This window comes from Piliocolobus tephrosceles, chromosome 8 (genome assembly GCF_002776525.5).
Source record: "Piliocolobus tephrosceles isolate RC106 chromosome 8, ASM277652v3, whole genome shotgun sequence".
NCBI lineage: Eukaryota > Metazoa > Chordata > Mammalia > Primates > Cercopithecidae > Piliocolobus > Piliocolobus tephrosceles.
Window position 1 is genome coordinate 99,919,648 of NC_045441.1, and position 20,919 is coordinate 99,940,566.

General features: G+C 35.9%; 1 protein-coding gene across 4 annotated transcripts in view; it reads right to left on the minus strand.

The window, feature by feature from the left end:
• The window catches only part of COG5 (component of oligomeric golgi complex 5), a 371,971-nt gene that overhangs the window by 116,573 nt on the left and 234,479 nt on the right, over window positions 1-20,919 (minus strand). For all 4 annotated transcript variants that reach the window (XM_023183076.2, XM_031936064.1, XM_023183075.2 and 1 more), the window contains one exon: window positions 2,247-2,328. In XM_023183076.2, coding sequence (XP_023038844.1) covers window positions 2,247-2,328 — 82 coding nt within the window. The remainder of the gene's footprint in view (window positions 1-2,246; window positions 2,329-20,919) is intronic.

The window sequence follows — 20,919 nt, forward strand, 5'->3', positions numbered from 1 at the left end:
TGATGGGGTTAGGAAGTGGGTTCTCTTGGAGGTGATAAGGTCAGGGAAAGAAAGTCCTCCTGAATAATATTAGTGCACTTACAAAAGAGGCTCGGACAGCTTCCCTATCCTTTTCTAACACGTGAGGACAAGTCAGAAGGCACAGTCTATGAACCAGGAAACAGGCCCTCGCCAGATACTGAATCTTCCAGTACCTTGATGTTGGACTTGCCAGCATCCAGAACTGTGAGAAATAAATTTCTGTTGTGTGTAAGTTGCCCAGTCTGTGGTATTTTGTAGCGGCCCAAATGAACTAAGAAAGCAACATTAGCCTAGTGGAAGCTAAAACCCCAGTAAAAAAACTAGTACACACCCAATGGAATGACTAAAATTAACTGACAATATCATGGATTGGCAAAAATGTAGAGCAACTGGAACTATCACACATTGTTGATGGAAATGCAAAATGGTATATTCATTTTGGAATATAGCACTGCAATTTCTGTAAAGTTAAACAACATTTACCAAATAATTGAGCAATTCCACTCTTACATATTTGCACAAGAGAAGGAACACATATGTCTTCACAAGAGATATATGTATATAAATAACTGTAACTTTATTCATAATAATCCAACTTGTTTCCCAACTGCGGAATGAATAAAAAATTGTGGTATATATCTACACAATTGAATACAAATTAAGCAATTTAAAAGGAAATGGACTACTGATATATGCAACAACATGGAAGAATCTTAATTACGCTGACACTCAAATAATGCATACTATATAATTCTAGTTGTTGCCAGGACCCAGGGAGTGAAGGTAGCAGATAAACTGCAGAAGTACATATGGAAAAATGGGGATGATGGAAATATTCTGTATCTTAATTGTAATGGCGGTTATATGAATGTAAACATTTGTCAAATGTCATAGAATTTTATGTTTAAAATTGGTGACTTTTACTGCATATAAGTTATATCTCAATAAAGCTGACCAAAAACAAAAACCAAGGAAATATACAATATTTATTCCCTCCCAAAATGAGCAGTGTGATTCACAAGTAAATGGAATAGGCTGGGCGCAGTGGCTCATGCCTGTAATCCCAGCACTTTGGGAAACTGACGCGGGCCGACCATTTGAGGTCAGGAGTTCGAGACCAGCCTGAACAACATGGTGAAACTCCGTCTTTGCCAAAAATACAAAAAAAAAAAAAAAAAAAAAAATACTCAGGTGTGGTGGCTACTAGTCCCAGCTATTAGGGAGGCTGAGGCAGGAGAATTGCTTGAACCCAGGAGGCGGAGGTGGCAGTGAGCCGAGATCACGCGACTGCACTCCAGCCTGGGTGACAGAGCGAGACTCCGTCTCAAAAAAACACAACACAACACAACAAGTAAATGGGATAAATGGATCCTAATACACCATCAGCTTAAGTTCTGTTTCGTTACAAATAAATGAAGACCTCTTTGTGGTTACTGTCTTACTACGTACTTCATTAGAAATACGTAGAGAGGCAAGCAGACTAGTTTATTTAATTCTGGGCTGGCGGGGGAGGGGCAGTGACTAAATAATATTTAGCATATAGTAAGCACTTCTAATAAATGCTTGTGAATAAAGATTTAAATAGAAATGAACTAAACACTTTTTTTAAAGGCCTAGGTACATTATATGCTCTTACCTAAAGTATTTAGACAAACATACACATAAGATATTAGCTGGATTGCATATTTCATTGTGTAGACCTATCACGCCATTATTTCACGATATAAAGAAATTAAGAAAAAGTTTTGTGGAACATATTTGAATGACCAACTTTTAATTCATGATGTAGATATTTCATCTGTTTATTCATTAAATCTTCATTTTCAACAATAAACAATTTGCAAAGTCTCTGTATTTTTATATCTTTCAGTTATAAACTAATTCTAAAAGCATGAGCTAAATTTTTCCACATTAACTGCTTTATACACTCTACGTAGGAAAAATTCAGACAGAGTTCTTCTGATGTCTGAATAATAAGATATTGACATATTCTTCTGGAGAATTTTATTCTAAATATTAATTACAAAAATGTGTAAAAATTTTGTTTACTGATTATACGTCTAAGAGATTCCAGATTAAACATCTAGACAAAATGACAATTAGCCAGGAATTTTAAAATAGCAATACAAATGTTTTGTAAACTAATACAGCAAAGCTTCTTGACATCAAATGATAAAATAACTAAAAGCTTTGAAATTAATTTGCAAAATAAGTAATAAACTTACAGTTTGTTGCCACATGAAATTGAGAAGAAAGTGCCTGAGTAACTGAATTCCAAAATGTGTAGAAAATTTCAGGTTGTCCATCCTGCGAACAACAACAAACAAAAATTTTTAAAACAGAAAAAAACAAAAAATCCTATTTCATTTATTTTAAGAAATCATAATGGGTAACATGTAACCTTGAAAATTTATTTAAAATTTAAATAAAAAATTTAGACATCTAACCATCAAACAATAGAATTATTAATTAAATGGAAATATAAAGATGATTCAAATTATGTCTCATGTTCAAGTAGTCAGTCATTATTCTTCTCTGCCATGTAATAGCTGGTATAACCTTGGGCATGTTGTTTAGCCATTCGGGGCCTTTGTTCTTCACATGAAAAATGGTGATAACATTGCAAGATAATTATGAGAATTAAACAAATTAATAAAAGTCTTGGGACAATGCCGCCTGACATATAATAAACTCTCAATGAATGTTAGCTATTATTATTACAATTATTACTGTCATCATCATTTTTTTAAATACAGAGGGCAATTTGTGTGACTATAACAAAATGATAGACAAAAACATGCTTACATCAACGATAACTAACAAGAAACAATTCACTATTACAAAAGAGAATGGCTGAAGCCTAGATATAGTTTTAAAAAAAACTCACAGGAATTACTACTACTCAGTTTAGCATGATACTTTCATTCAACTTGGAATATATGTTTTAAAAAGCAAGCCCTATAAAGAAAAGACAAATATTAATTAAAGTATCATTTGTTAAAGAAAGACAAAGAACTTTAACACTGTTAAAATAGAATTACACTCTTAGAAATTTTGCCAAATACTTTAAGATACATTTATATGTGTGGTATACAATATAACACTGCCAATATTCTACTATTTTTGCAGCCAAAAATGCCAACTTCATATGGTTCAAAGTAATATTTTAAGGCTGGGCACAGTGGCTCATGCCTGTAATCCCAGCACTTTGGGAGGCCGAGGCGGGCAGATCACCTGAGGTCAGGAGTTTGAGACCAGCCTGGTCAACATGGTGAAACCCTGTCTCTATGAAAAATACAAAAATTAGCCAGGTGTGGTAGCTCATGCCTGTACTCCCAGCTACTGGGGAGACTGAGGCAGGAGAATCGCTTAAATCCAGGAGGCTGAGGTTGCAGTGAGCCGAGATTGCACCACTGCACTTCAGCCTGGGCAACAGAGCAAGACTCGGTCTCAAAAACAAAAAAAAAACAAAGAGTATAAATAAAATATGTCTAATGTTAAAATATTGCTATAGTCTCAAAAATAAAATTATAATTTTGGACAAGTGAACAAAATAACCAGTGAAAAATACTGATTTGTGACTTTTATTCCTGTGTACACTTTCATTTTCATTATTAATTGTTCCTTTTTAAAATGAGTCTTATGATTGTGAATTTACTCAAGAACTGTTTATTATAAACAAGGCAAATCAAATTACCATTGATTTCTTATGCAATGATCAGAAAACACATTCAAATTCCTAAGATTTTATGTATTATGTCTTGCGTATCTTAAAGTAGATGCTTTTCATCATGTTAAGGAAGTATAATATACTACATTAACAGAATGAAGGACTAAAACCACATGGTCGTCTCAATTAATGCAGAAAAAGCATTCAACAAAATTTAACACCATCTGATGATAAAAATACTCAACAAACTAGGACTGGAAGGAAATTACATCAACATAATTTGACCACATAAGAAAAATCTACAGCTAACATCCTACTCCATGGTGCAAAACAGAAAGCTTTCCATCTAAGATCAGGAACAAGGCCAGGATACCCACTCTTACCACTTCTATACAATATAGTACTAGGAGTCCTGCCAGAAGGACCAAGCAAGAAAAAGAAATAAAAAGCATCCAAATTGGAATGGAAGAAGTAAAATTATATCTGTTTTTAGATGATATGATCTTGTATGTAGATAATCCTAGACTCCTCAAAAAGGCCTGTTAAAATAATAACTGAATTCAGCCAAGTTGTAGGCTACAAAATCAACACATAAAAATTAGTGTATTTCTACAAACTAACAATGAAGTATGCAGAAAAAAATGAAGAAAACTACCCTATATTTATAACAGTATCCAAAAGAATACTTAGGAATAAACTTATTCAAGAAGGTAAAAAACTTGTATACTGAAAACCACACAATATTGTTGAAAGAAATAAAAGAAGACACAAGTAAATGGAAAGCATCCTGTGTTATGGATTGCAAGACCTAATATTGTTAAAATGTCCATACTCCCCAAATGCTCTCCAGATTCTCAAAATCTCAATGGCATTTTTGCAGAAATAAAAAAAAATACTAAAATGTATATAGATTCTCCAGGGATCCCAAATATCCAAATATCTTTCTTGAGGAAAAACAAACAAACAAAGCCAGAGGCCTCAGACTTCCTGACTTCCAAGACATATTACAGAGCCAGGTGCAGTGGAACACACCTGTAGTCTCAGCTACTTGGAGGATGAGGTGGGAGAACTGCTTGTGCCTGGGCATTTGCAGCCAGCCTGGGCAACAAAGGCAGATCCTATCTCTAAAAACCAAAATAAAACCCATCCAAATAGAAAAAAAAACCATATTACCAAGCTTCAGCAATCAAAACAGTATGGTACCAGCATACTGACAGACATATGGATCAATGGAGTAGAGAGACAAAAAAATAAAATAAAATAAAATAAACCATCAAGTATATGGTCATATAATCTTCAACAAGGGTGCCAAGGCTACACAATAGGAAAAGGACAGTCTCTTCAATAAATGCTACTGGAAAAACTGGATATACACATGCAAAAGAATAAACTTGAACCTTTACCTGATGCCATATATAAAAACTAACTGAAAATGAATTAAGTACCTAAATCTAAGACCTGAAATTATAACTCCTAGAAAAAAACATAGAAGGAAAACTCTATGACACTGGATTTGGCAATAATTCTTGTATAGGATACCATAAAAACAGGCAACAAAAGCAGAAATAGACAAACTAGACTACACCTAACTTGAAAATTTCTGTATAGCAAAGGAAACAACCAATAGAGTAAAAAGACAACCTACAGAATGGGGGAAAACATTTGCTAACCATATATCTAATAAGGAGTTAATATTCAGAATATATAAATGGCTCTGACAATTTAACAATAAAAAAACAAGTATCATGATTAAAAAACAGGCAAAGGACTTGAGTAGACACTTCTCCAAAGCAAATAAACAAATGGCAGGCCAACAAGCACATGAAAAGATGCTCAATATCACTAATCATCATGGAAATGCATTTCAAAACCATACTGAGATGTCATCTCACATCCATTAGGATGGCTACTATAAAAAACTGGTAAATAAAAAGTGTCAGTGAGGATATGGAGAAACTGGAAACGTTGTACACTATTGGTAGAAATGTAAAATAGTGTAGCCACTATGGAAAACATTAGGGAGGTTACTCAAAATTATCATATGATCCAGCAATTCCACTTCTGGGTATTTAAGTAAAAGAGCTGAAAGCAGGATCTTGAAGATTTATTTGAATACTCATGTTCACTGCAGCATTACTCCTAAGAGCCAAGAGGTGGTAACAACCCAAATGTCTATTAACGAATGAATGGATAAAGAAAATGTAGTATATTCAATCAGGCATTTCTGAATGATGGGAATGTGCCTGAGAAATGCCCCAATAGGCAATTCTGTCATTGTGCAAAAATCACGGAATGTACTTACACAAACCTAGATGGGATAACCTACTACACACACAAGCGTTATGTGATAGCCTATCACTCCTGGGCTGCAAACTTGTACATGTTATTGTAATGAATACTGTAGGTAATTATAACACAATAGTACATTTGTGTATCTAAACATCAAAAAGACACAGCAAATATACGGTATTACAGTCTTATGAAGACACAGTTGTATGTGCAGCCTGTCATTGACTGAAATGTCATTATGTGGTGCATGACTGTACTTACAGCAAAACACCATTCAGCCTTAAAAAAGAAGGAAATCCTATCATATGCTACAACATGAATGAACCTTGAAGATGTTACACTAAGTGAAACAAGCCAGTCACAAAAAGATAAATGTTGCAAGATTCTACTTATACGAAGTATCTAAAATAGTCAAACTCTTAGAAGCAGAAAGAAAAATGATAATTGCCAAGAGATGGGGGACAGGGGAAATGAATTAGTTACATCCCTTATTTTAAAAAGTTACTCTAACACATATTTTAGTACAATTATCATAGCCTGAGATTCTTTCCTCCATAAAACTCAAGAAATTTCACTAGTTAAAACAATAGTAAAAACATTTTTAAGGAAACTTTTTGGAAACAGAAAAAAAAAATTATTTTATTTTTATTATTTTATTATATTTCTATTACTATTATTTTTTTTTATGATGGAGTCTCACTCTGTCGCCCAGGCTGGAATGCAGTGGTATGATCTTGGCTCACTGCAACCTCCATCTCCCAGGCTCAAGCGATTCTCCTGCCTCAGCCTCCTGAATATCTGGGACTACAGGCATGTGCCACCACTGAAACGCCAGCTTTTTTTAGGTCTAAGCCTGCAGGCCTTTGGACTGGGACTACACCATTGGCTTTCCAGCTTGCCAACTACAGAGCTACAGATCTACAGACTTATCTCCATAATCCCATTGGCCAATTCCTTATTTTCTATATACAAATATAGAACATTTCCTATTGATTTTGTTTCTCTGAAGAACCCTGATACCCTAATACAGTTGTTGAATAAATCAATCAATCCCAAGGACTTGTCTAAATTAAGAGCTAGAGGCAACTACTAAAGATATGTACTAAGAAGGACACATAGCTGTTGGAACAAGAAAGGATGTGAAAAGTCCTTGGGAGTGATAAAGAGAGATAAAGTAGATTCAGAGGGAATGGGAAAGTATAGAGGATAATAATAAAAAAGTGGATGTGGGGCTACGATAGTATGTTAAAGCAATGATTTTCTATATCTGCATACCCATCTATTTATACAGATACGTATATGCTATGTGTGTATGATGTATCCCTATATATACACATATAATAGTATATATACGTATACTATACTATATAATAGTATATCTTTATCCCCTACCAAATATAAAAAGATAGAATGTTAATTTTAATTATCAAAGGATAGTCAGAAACGTTATTGCCATGTGCAGTGCCTCATACCTGTAATTTCAACACACTGGGAGGCCAAGGCGGGAGGACTGTTTGAGGCCAGGAGTTTAAGACCAGCCTGGGCAACACAGCGAGACCCCGTTTCTACACAAAATTTTTAAAAATTAGCTGAGTGTGGGAGCATGTGCCTGTGGTCACAGCTACTTGGAAGGCTGAGGAAGGAGACTGCTTTAGCCCAGGAGTTCAAGGCTGCAGTGAGCCAGGATCGCACCACTGCACTCCAGCCTGGATTACAGAATAAGACCCTGTCTTTAAGAAAAACAAAATTTTATTGTCAAAATTGTATCACATAAATATAATTTCCTGCATAAAGAAAATATGAAGCTATATAAAAATCATTTTGTTTGTTTCAAGTCAACTCAACCTGTTACATATTTCCTTCTAAACATTTTGAAACAAAATTAATTGAACCACATTTTATTTTATTTTATTTTTAAAATTTAGATGACTTTTATTTTGGTTGCACTGATACTGACAATATTTTGAAAAAATTGAAAGCATAGGCAATTGATTAGAAATTTCAACTAATTCAAGTGAGCTCCCAGAGTTGTCAATCAGATGTATTTATTTCTCTCTAGCTGCTCATCTACATATTTGTTACTTTCCTATTGCAAGAAAATTAACTGGAGCAGCACAAGTATTTAAAGTAGACAACACTTAGGAGCCTGACCCAAGTTGCTATGTATACATAGTACTTGGTCTCCCAAGTACATACAATTGTCTTTAAAATATTATTTAATTTTGACCTTCACTAATGCTCCATTTTATTCCTTTGCATGATGTTTCTGTTTTGGTTTTTTTGTTTTTTTTTTTTTAATTATACTTTTAAGTTCTAGGGTACATGTGCATAGCGTGCAGGTTTCTTACATATGTATACTTGTGCCATGTTGGTGTGCTGCAGCCATCAACTCGTCAGCACCCATCAATTCATCATTTATATCAGGTATAACTCCCAATGCAATCCCTCCCCCCTCCCCCCTCCCCATGATAGGCCCCGGTATGTGATGTTCCCCTTCCTGAGTCCAAGTGATCTGCTTGTTCAGTTCCCACCTATGAGTGAGAACATGCGGTGTTTGGTTTTCTGCTCTTGTGATAGTTTCCTAAGAATGATGGTTTCGGCCTGGCGCGGTGGCTCAAGCCTGTAATCCCAGCACTTTGGGAGGCCAAGACGGGCGGATCACGAGGTCAGGGGATCAAGACCATCCTGGCTAACATGGTGAAACCCCGTCTCTACTAAAAAAAAAAAATACAAAAAAACTAGCCGGGCGAGGTGGCGGGCGCCTGTAGTCCCAGCTACTCGGGAGGCCGAGGCAGGAGAATGGCGTAAAACCCGGGAGGCGGAGCTTGCAGTGAGCTGAGATCTGGCCACTGCACTCCAGCCTGGGCCACAGAGCAAGACTCTGTCTCAAAAAAAAAAAAAAAAAAGAATGATGGTTTCCAGCTGCATCCATGTCCCTACAAAGGACGCAAACTCATCCTTTTTTATGGCTGCATAGTATTCCATGGTGTATATGTGCCACATTTTCTTAATCCAGTCTGTCACTGATGGACATTTGGGTTGATTCCAAGTCTTTGTTATTGTGAATAGTGCCGCAATAAACATACGTGTGCATGTGTCTTTATAACAGCATGATTTATAATCCTTTGGGTATATACCCAGTAGTGGGATGGCTGGGTCATATGGTACATCTAGTTCTAGATCCTTGAGGAATTTCCATACTGTTTTCCATAATGGTTGAACTAGTTTACAATCCCACCAACAGTGTAAAAGTGTTCCTATTTCTCCACATCCTCTCCAGCACCTGTTGTTTCCTGACTTTTTAATGACTGCCATTCTAACTGGTGTGAGATGGTATCTCATTGTGGTTTTGATTTGCATATCTCTGATGGCGAGTGATGATGAGCATTTTTTCACATGTCTGTTGGCTGTATGAATGTCTTCCTTTGAGAAATGTCTGTTCATATCCTTTGCCCACTTTTTGATAGGGTTGTTTTTTTCTTGTATATTTGTTTGAGTTCTTTGTAGATTCTGGATATTAGCCCTTTGTCAGATGAGTAGATTGCAAAAATTTTCTCCCATTCTGTAGGTTGCCTGTTCACTCTGATGGTAGTTTCTTTTGCTGTGCAGAGCTCTTTAGTTTAATTAGATCCCATTTGTCAATTTTGGCTTTTGCTGCCGTTGCTTTTGGTGTTTTAGACATGAAGTCCTTGCCCATGCCTATGTCCTGAATGGTACTACCTAGGTTTTCTTCTAGGGTTTTTATGGTATTAGGTCTAACATTTAAGTCTCTAATCCATCTTGAATTAATCTTCGTATAAGGAGTAAGGAAAGGATCCCATTTCAGCTTTCCACTTATGGCTAGCCAATTTTCCCAGCACCATTTATTAAATAGGAAATCCTTTCCCCATTTCTTGTTTCTCTCAGGTTTGTCAAAGATCAGATGGCTGTAGATGTGTGGTATTATTTCTGAGGACTGTGTTCTGTTCCATTGGTCTATATCTCTGTTTTGGTACCAGTACCATGCTGTTTTGGTTACTGTAGCCTTGTAGTATAGTTTGAAGTCAGGTAGTGTAAAGCCTCCAGCTTTGTCCTTTTGACTTAGGAGTGTCTTGGCAATGCGGGCTCTTTTTTGGTTCCATATGAACTTTAAAGCAGTTTTAAAACCACATTTTAAATAATTCAAGTAGATTTGAACTGGAAGATATTTGACAACGATCTATTTATAACTCACACCCAGTATGTCTTAAATGGAATCATGTTATCAGATCAATTCAGGGAAACATTTGCAATTTAAAGTATCTTTCTGGCCTTGTTTCTTGGTTATAAATACAAACAGCATAATTCTAACTTTAAGAAACAATGAAATTTGGACTTTTGCCTGAGATGAACGTAAGCTGATAAAAAAAACCAAACAGACATATATTATTACATATAAATAGAACAAAAGTAAAATATACTAAAATGTCAGAACTTTTAAAGATAAATCTATTGTTTAGAATTATGGCTTGGCCTTTATTTTAGTCATTGATTTCAACATAATTAAATGTATATAGAGAAACTTAAAACAATTAATACTTAAACAAAATAGCTTTCAAAGCATATAATCTTTAGTTTTTCTCTTTATAACACCAAAGTGACCATGAACTTCCTGGCTCAAATATATTTGATAGCTTCTTGCTGCACACAGAATAAGGCCAAACTTCCATGCTAACCTTCTTGCACTGGGTATAGTGAACAGAGTATGGGCTTTGAAGTCAAATAACCTTGACTTAAATCCAAGGTCTACCACTTCTGCTGTGACTTTGGAAAGGTAACTTCATCTTTCTGAGCTTTTGATTTCCTCATGTAAATAGTAGGAATAATATTTTCATGGGATTTATTTTTTTATGAAGAATCAGGATCTCTTGAGCTAGATTTTTGTTTGTTTGTTTGTTTGAGATAGAGTCTCGTTCTGTTGCCCAGGCCGGGGTGCAGTGGCGCGATCTCGGCTCACTGCAACCTGCGCCTTCTAGGTTCAAGCGATTCTCCTGTCTAGGCCTCCCAAGTAGTTGGGACTACAGGTGCGTGCTACCACACCCAGCTAACAGTACACAGAAGTGTGAAAAAGTGTTTTCTATCCTCTGAACAAAAAGTGAGCATTCAGGAAAGAGGGAAGACATTAAGAATGGAAAGGAAGACAAGGATCAGATCAAGGTATGTCTACATTCATCATACAGATATGATAGTGAACTGCTTGAGAGTTTTAATAAGAGAATACCATGATAAAGCTGTGCTTTAAGAAAATCACTCTGTGCTGGGTGCAATGGCTCACGCCTGTAATCCCAGTACTTTGGGAGGCCAAGGTGGGCGGATCATGAGGTCAGGAGATTGAGACCATCCTGACTAACACGATGAAATCCCGTCTCTACTAAAAATACAAAAAAATTAGCTGGGCATGGTGGCAGGCACCTGTAGTCCCAGTTACTCGGGAGGCTAAGGCAGAATGGCATGAACCCGTGAGTCGGAGATGGCAGTGAGCTGAGATCGTGCGACTGCACTCCAACCTGGGTAACAGAGTGAGACACCATCTCAAAAAAAAAAAAAAAGAAACAAACAAAAAGAAAATCACTCTAATCACTCTGATAATAATGTGGAAGATGAATAGTGTGTGGGGTGGTATCAAGTCTGCAGGCAATAAACATCAGTTAGGAATTTACTGAAAAAATCTAGGCAAAAGGGACCTTTCTATGGCCATAATAGTAGGGTAAGAGTGGGCAGCAGGAAAACTGATACAACTTGATGGGTCAGAAGATGTACTTATAAGTAACTAGGACTAAATATATTTATGAAGAACTAGGAGGATGAAGATTATGCAACCAAAACAGAATTTAAGAAGGAGCAGCAGGTGGACAAAGAAAGATGTGCTCTTTTAGACTTATATTTCTGGAACCTGTGGGGCATCCAAGTGGAGATGACCCTGCTTGCCTCTTTTTTTTTTTTTTTCGAGATGGAGTCCCACTCTGTTACCCAGGCTTCGGTACAGTGGCACGATCTTGGCTCCCTGAAGCCTCCACCTCCAGGGTTCAAATGACAAATGATTCCCGTGCCTCAGCCTCCTGAGCAGCCAGTATTACAGGCGCCTGCCATCACACCCAGATAATTTTTGTATTTTTAGTAGAGATGGAGTTTCGCCATGTTGGCCAGGATGGTCTTGAACTCCTGACCTCACGTGATCTACCTGCCTCGGCCTCTGAAAGTGCTGGGATTACAGGCATGAGCCAACGCACCTGGCCACTGACTGCTTTTCAGCAAGATTTATGTTAAAAAAAGAGATTTAAGTTTATCAGCATTTAGAGGTGGTAGAAACTATTAGCCTGTGTGAGCTTTTCCATATATTGCATGTGGCATGGGAAGAAAATAATGTTGAGGGTAGGCCATAGGGAATAAATCATTTAAAAGTTGGTGGAATGATCAAGTGGGCTTCATCCCTGGGATGCAAGGCTGGTTCAACATACACAAATCAATAAATGTAATCCAGCATATAAACAGAACCAAAGACAAAAACCACATGATTATCTCAATAGATGCAGAAAAGGCCTTTGACAAAATTCAACAGCCCTTCATTCTAAAAACACTCAATAAATTCAGTACTGATGGAACGTATCTCAAAATAGTAAGACCTATTTATGACAAACCCACAGCCAATATCATACTGAATGGGCAAAAACTGGAAGCATTCCCTTTGAAAACTGGCACAAGACAGGGATGCCCTCTCTCACCACTCCTATTCAACATAGTGTTGGAAGTTCTGGCTAGGACAATCAGGCAAGAGAAAGAAATCAAGGGTATTCAGTTAGGAAAAGATGAAGACATATTGTCCCTGTTTGCAGATGACATGATTGTACATTTAGAAAACCCCATCATCTCAGCCCAAAATCTCCTTAAGCTGATAAGCAACTTCAGCAAAGTCTCAGGATACAAAATCAATGTGCAAAAATCACAAGCATTCTTATACACCAGTAACAGACAAACAGAGAGCCAAATCATGAATGAACTTCCATTCACAATTGCTTCAAAGAGAATAAAATATCTAGGAATCCAACTTACAAGGGATGTAAAGGACCTCTTCAAGGAGAACTACAAACCACTGCTCAGTGAAATAAAAGAGGACACAAACAAATGGAAGAACATTCCATGCTCATGGATAGGAAGAATCAATATTGTGAAAATGGCCATACTGCCCAAGGTAATTTATAGATTTAATGCCATTCCCATTAAGCTACCAATGACTTTCTTCACAGAATTGGAAAAAACTGCTTTAAAGTTCATATGGAACCAAAAAAGAGCCTGCATTGCCAAGACAATCCTAAGTCAAAAGGACAAAGCTGGAGGCATCATGCTACCTGACTTCAAACTATACTACAAGGCTACAGTAACCAAAACAGCATGCTACTGGTACCAAAACAGAGATATAGACCAATGGAACAGAACACAGTCCTCAGAAATAATACCACACATCTACAGCCATCTGATCTTTGACAAACCTGAGAGAAACAAGAAATGGGGAAAGGATTTCCTATTTAATAAATGGTGCTGGGAAAATTGGCTAGCCATAAGTAGAAAGCTGAAACGGGATCCTTTCCTTACTCCTTATATGAAAATTAATTCAAGATGGATTAGAGACTTAAATGTTAGGCCTAAAACCATAAAAACCCTAGAAGAAAACCTAGCTAATATCATTCAGGACATAGGCATGGGCAAGGACTTCATGTCTAAAACACCAAAAGCAACGGCAACAAAAGCCAAAATTGACAAATGGGATCTAATTAAACTAAAGAGCTTCTGCACAGCAAAAGAAACTACCATCAGAGTGAACAGGCAACCTACAGAATGGGAGAAAATTTTTGCAATCTACTCATCTGACAAAGGGCTAATATCCAGAATCTACAAAGAACTCAAACAAATATACAAGAAAAAAACAACCCCATCAAAAAGTGGGCAAAAGATATGAACAGACATTTCTCAAAAGAAGACATGTATACAGCCAACAGATATATGAAAAAATGCTCATTATCATTGGCCATCAGAGAAATGCAAATCAAAACCACAATGAGATACCATCTCACACCAGTTAGAATGGCAATCATTAAAAAGTCAGGAAACAACAGGTGCTGGAGAGGATGTGGAGAAATAGGAACACTTTTACACTATTGGTGGGATTGTAAACTAGTTCAACCATTGTGGAAAACAGTATGGCGATTCCTCAAGGATCTAGAACTAGAAATACCATATGACCCAGCCATCCAATTACTGGGTATATACCCAAAGGATTATAAATCATGCTGCTATAAAGACACATACACACATATGTTTATTGCGGCACTATTCACAATAACAAAGACTTGGAATCAACCCAAATGTCCATCAGTGACAGACTGGATTAAGAAAATGTGGCACATATACACCATGGTATACTATGCAGCCATAAAAAAGGATGAGTTCGTGTCCTTTGTAGGGACATGGATGCAGCTGGAAACCACCATTCTCAGCAAACTATCGCAAGAACAGAAAACCAAACACCATATGTTCTCACTCATAGGTGGGAATTGATCAATGAGATCACTCGGACTCTGAAAGGGGAACGTCACACACCGGGGCCTATTATGCGGAGGGGCGAGGGGGGAGGCATGGCATTGGGAGTTATACCTGATGTAAATGACGAGTTGATGGGTGCTGACGAGTTGATGGCTGCAGCACACCAACATGGCACAAGTATACATACGTAACAAACCTGCACGTTGTGCACATGTACCCTAGAACTTAAAGTATAATAAAAAACAAACAAACAAACAAAAAAAAGTTGGTGGAAGAAATGATTCAGAGTGGGGAGAGACTAGTGGGTGGAGATGATTATAAAATAAAGATTGAGCACAAGTTAATAATCACTGAAACTGGATGGCAGGTACATAGGGATTCACTGTCCTACACTTGGGTTCTATAGTTTGGTATGTGTTTGAAATTTTATAAATATTTTAAAAGGGAGGGGAGGAACAGGAGGAGGAATCAATAAAGGAATTCTGAAGAGTGAGAATACCTGAGGGAGGAGAGATTCAAGAAGTGGTCAACCACCTCAGAGGAGTGAAGTAAACATGGTCTGAGAAGTGGGCAGAAGGATGTGGCAGCTGGGTCACTAAGGTGCGCTGAGCAACAACTGTTTCAGTAGAGTGAAACCTTGACATTAAGGGTGTGGGGCAAAAGAGAAGTAGGGAAGTAGAGATACCGGGTGTTTGCTGAAACACGAGTATGAGGGAAAAAACTGTTTAGAAGAAAATAAAGGACTCAGGTTTTTGTCATTTAAAAAAAAAATTAGACGGTAAAACACTGAAAAGAAAGAAGGAGGAAAGAAGTTGATACTGGAGAAAACCAAGATGGGATGATGTGGAATCAAAAAACAAAAGCTGAAAACTAAGCCTGAAAAAGAAATAGATACCTTTGAGGCAGAATAGGGGAGGTGAGGATAAGCAATACAATTTTTTTTTGGTCCTTGATACATTGTTTCTAATTCACTGTGCTTATTGAGAGGAGGTCAGAGAGAAGCAGAGGGAGCTAAATTAAGATCAAAGGAAGGAGAGTGTGAAAGACTTAGCAAAAGGTCTGTGCCAGAGATCTCTCTGGATAAATCATGTTGTGAATAAGGAAGCCTACCAATTTGATCAAAGAAACCAAGCATAAATGAATTTTAAATTAGTTCTTAATCATTTTCTGGATTCAAAGCAGAGGGATCCTGGCAAAGCAAATACAATAAGGCAAAGAAAAATTTCTCTTTGTTGAAAAATAGCCTTCGGGGGAAACATTTTGCTGTCTCATTACAAAGAAGAAAGCTATGGAAATTAAATAGGAACTTCAAGATGAACACCACAGAGCAAAATAAGAAACCCTATACATGTACAACCCTACACATACACTACAGAGCAAAATAAGAAACACAAAGAATTTCCATTAAAATCAAAATATTAGTTTTTACATGTATATTGTTCAGAGAGAAAAAAACCAATAGTTATAATGCAATTAACTTTTTGTTTTATAAAATAAGAGCTTAGATTAATGAGGTAGTCAAAGACAGTGAAAAGTAGTCAGATTTTAAATACATTTTGAAGGCAGAACAGATAGCATTTATTAAAATATATCCAGATAAATACAAAGACTTTTTACAAAATAGTAACAGGTGTTGTCTCTGGATGAAAGGATTAAATACGATGTTTCCATTATTCTTTTAAATTTTTTGGAGGAGTAATGCAGATAATCTAAATGTTAATGCTAACTAGAACAGTAAATTCTGGATGTAAAAAATTCAATACTAAAATACACAGAGTAAAAAGTAAAAGTTCCTCTTTAAACTCAAATGCCTAATGCCTAATCTCATACTCTTACCTAGAGATCACTGTTAAATAATGGTGTTAAAGGGTTTAAAATCCCTTTCATATAGTTTACTGTAGTGTGTCTCAACCTTTTTTTTTACTATCACTTGCCCAAAATAAAAATTAAACCATTAAATATACTTATACCTATATAATAAAGTACATATATTTTATTTATATTTAAAATATAATTATATACTATAATCAGATTAGATTAATAAGACTTAGTTTCTCCCTAATAAGAGACACTAAGAAAGAAAAATAAGAACTATTTTCTCTCTCTCAGGGTCAATATTGCCCCCAGTTGAGAATGCACGGTTTACCAGTATTTTGAAAATTCCTGCAATCCCAGTATTAGGTATATATCCAAAGGAAAGGAAATCAGTATGTCAAAGAGGTATCTTCACTCTCATGTTTACTGCAGCACTAGTCAAGATATGGAATCAACCTAAGTATCTACAGAGAAATGGATTAAGAAAACATGGTATATATACACTACAGAATACTATTCAGCCATAAAAAGAATGAAATCCTGTCATTCAAGGTAACATGAATGAGGCTGGAGGACATTATGTTAAGTAAGATAAGCCAGGAACAGAAAGATAAATGCTGCATGTTTCCACTCATAAGCAGAAGCTAAAGAAGTTGATATTACAGAATTATTCCAAGCTTGAAGTTTATAATAAAACTTCCAAAATTTGAGAAAGCTATGAATATTCAGTTACAGGAAGGTCAAAAAAAATCAAACAGATTAGAACCAAATAAAACTACCCCAAGGCATATAATAATTAAAATCTCAAAGGCCAGGACAAAGAGAAGATCCTAAAAGCAGCAAAAGAAACAAGTACTATATAAAGGAGCACTACAATTGGTCTGGCAACAGACTTCTCAATGGTAACCATACAGGCCAGGAGAGAGTGGGATAACATTTTCAAAGTGAAAAAAAAAATGCTATCCAAAATACTGTATCCAACAAAGGTATGCTTCAGAAAGGAAGAAGACAGAAGTTGAAAGGATTCACCACCATCAGACCTGTCTTACAAGAGATACTAAAGGGAGTTCTTAAAATTCTGAAAGAAAAAAAAAACCCAGTAATATTCAAACAAACAAAAACATCTGAAGGTATAAAACTCACTGGTAAAATTAAGAACATAAACAAAACCAGAAACTCTTAATACTGTAACTGTGCTGTGTGATTCACTAATAACTGTAGCATGACACATCTATGAAAAACAATAATAGCTATAGCAATCTGTTAGATATATCATATTGATATTTAAAGACTGACATGTTTAATATTTAGAAGCAATACAAAAATATGTAAATTGATTCACAGGTGTTTTCTCAGTGAAAAAACGTAAATTGAGAAAACAAAAAGTCAGAATATAGGAGAATGGAGTTAAAATGTAAAGTTTTTAAAGTTTTTTCTTTCTTTGTATCTTTTGTCATCTAAGTTATCATCTTTACAATAGCTTATGTTCAAGACCAACCTGGTCAACATGGTGAAACCCTGTCTCTACTAAAAATACAAAAAACAGCTGGGTGCAGTGGTGTGCACCTGTAATCCCAGCTACTTCAGAGGCTGAGGCAGAAGAATCGCTTGAACCTGGGAGGTGGAGGTTGCGGTGAGCCAACATCGCACCACTGCACTCCAGCCTGGGCTACAGAGCAAGACTTCTTCTGAAAAAGTAATAAAACAAAACAAAACAAAACAACTTATGTTTTTTGTAAGCCTCATAATAATCATGATTCAAAAGTCTATAAAATACTTACTAAAAATAAAAGCAACAAATTAAAACATACTATCAGACAAAAATTACTTAAGTGCTAACAAAACATAGTAAGAAAGGGAAAAAGGAAGACAGGAATTAAAAACAACCAGAAACAAACAACAAAATGAGCAGTAGTAAGTTCTTACTTATTAGTAATAACAGTGAATGTAAATGGATTCAATTGTACAATTATAATAAAAGACACAGAGTAGTTGAATGGATCAAGAAACAAAACTCAACTATACACTGCTTGCAAGAAACCTACTTCACCTATAAAGACACACATGAACTGAATGTAAAGGGATGCAAAAACATATTCTACGCAACTGGGAACCAAAAAGAGCAGGAAAAACTATACTTATATCAGATAAAAGAGACTACAAGCCAAAGACTATAAAAAGGACAAAGATCACTATATAATGAGAAAGGGGTCAATTTGGCAAGAAGATATATAACAATTATAAATATGTATGCATCCAATATTGAAACATCCAAGTATATAAAGCAAACATTAACATATCTAAAAGGAGAGATAGATGGCAACACAATAATAATAGAGAACTTCAACACCCCACTCTCAGTAATAGACAGATCATCCAAAAGAAAGAAATAAAATATATCAAAAAGCTACCTGCACTCCCTTGTTTACTGAAGCACTATTCACAATAGCCAAAGTATGAAATCAACCTAATTGTCCATCAAGGGATAAATAAATAAAATGTGGCGTATATACCCAGCAGAATATTATTCAGCCATAAAAAGAGTGAAATCCTTTCATTTGCAGCAACATGGCTGAAACTATATGTAAAGTGAAATACACCAAGCATAGGAACACAAATATTGCATATTCTCACACTATGTGTGAGCTAGAAATGTGGATCTCATGATAGTGAGTAGACTGGTGGTTACCAGATGTTGGAAAAAATCGAGGGGAGAGGGACATGAAGAGAGGCTGATTGATGACTATAAATATACAGTTAGATAAGAAGAAATAAGACCCAGAGTTCGATAGATCAGCAGGGTGATAACAGTTAACAATAATGTATTGTACATTTCAAAATGACTAGAAGAGAATAATTCAAATTCATAAATAAAATATATACTTAAAGTGATGGATATCCCAATTACCTTGATTTGATCTTTATACATTATATGAATGTAACAAATTATCACATATACCTGAAAATATGTGCATCTATTATAAAATAAAAATTTTTTAAATCAATTAATGAGTTCACAACATTCCTCAATTAATGTCACTGACAGGGTTTTGGAAATTGTAATTTTAAACAAAAGGATGTACAGCAGGTTCTCAAATAACCCAGCCTACCACTACTACCAAAGCAATCACTCACTTGCATATGCCACCTGTGGGCCTGGGGAATGACCCAGCCAGCTCATTGCAGCCATAGCCAAGACCAGTGCAGACTGCCTGGGAGCCAGCAGGACAAACATCCAGAACATAGAAAGAACTCAATCAATTCAACAGTAAGAAACAAATAATCCCATTAAAAAGTGGGCAAGGGACACGAATAGACATTTCTAAAGAGAAGACATACAAATGGACGACAGGTACATTAATAAATTGTCAACATCACTAATCATCAGGGAAATACAAATCAAAACCACAACGAGATATGACCTTGCCCCAGTTAGAATGACTACTAATAAAAAAACAAAAAATAACATATACTGGTGAGGATGCGGAGAAAAGGGAATACTTATGCATTGTTGGTAGAAAGGTAAATTAGTATAGCCACTATGGAAAACAGTACAGAGATTTCTCAAAAACCTAAAAAGAGAACTACCACATACTTCAGCAATCCCATTACTGGGTATTTATCTAAAGAAAAGGATATAGTGTATCAAAAGGGTTTATGTTTATTGTAGCACTATTTGCAAAAGCGAAGATATGAAATCAACCTAAGTATGCATTGAAGGATGAATGGATAAAGGAAACATGGCATATATACACAATGGAATACTACTTGGCCACAAAAAGAGAATGAAATCTGGTCATTTGCAGCAACACTGATGGAACTGCAAGTCACTCAGTGAAATAGGCCAAGCACAGAAAGACAACATATTGCACATTCTTACTCATATATGAGAGCTTAAAATTTTGATCTCATGGAGGGAGAGAGTAGAAGGATAGATATCAAAGAGGCTGGGAAGGGGTGTGTGTTTTGGGTGGGGGAGAAAGTGGTGGTTGGTAAATGGGTAAAAACATACAGTTAGAACAAAGAAGTTCTAATGTTCAATAGCAGAGTAGGGTGGCTACAGTTAACAACAACGTATTTTTTATTACAAAACAGCTTGAAGACAGGACTTGAGATGTTCCCATGTGGAAATAGGTACCTGAGGAGATGAATACCCTAAATATCCTAACTTGATCATTACATTCTATGCATGAAAGAAAATATCACAAGTACCCCATGAATATGTACAGAAATTATGTATCAATTTTTAAAAACAGGATCAAAACCAGTATCAGAATAGAGATGTATTCCACTTCAGCATTAAAGCTGCATAATGTTACTATGATGCACTGAACAATAGGCTGCTATCAACAAAAACCCACGTTTTCGTCCACAACTACATTTTTCTTCAATAAAAGGAAATCAATTTTCATACTGAAGAAATATCAATGGCATTTTTAGTAGAAATAAGAAAAAAAATCCTAAAATTCATACGAAGTCTCAAGGACCTCAAATATCTTTTTTGAGAAGGGAAAACAAAATTAGTGGTCTCATACATTGACTTCAAAATATATTACAAAGCTTCCATA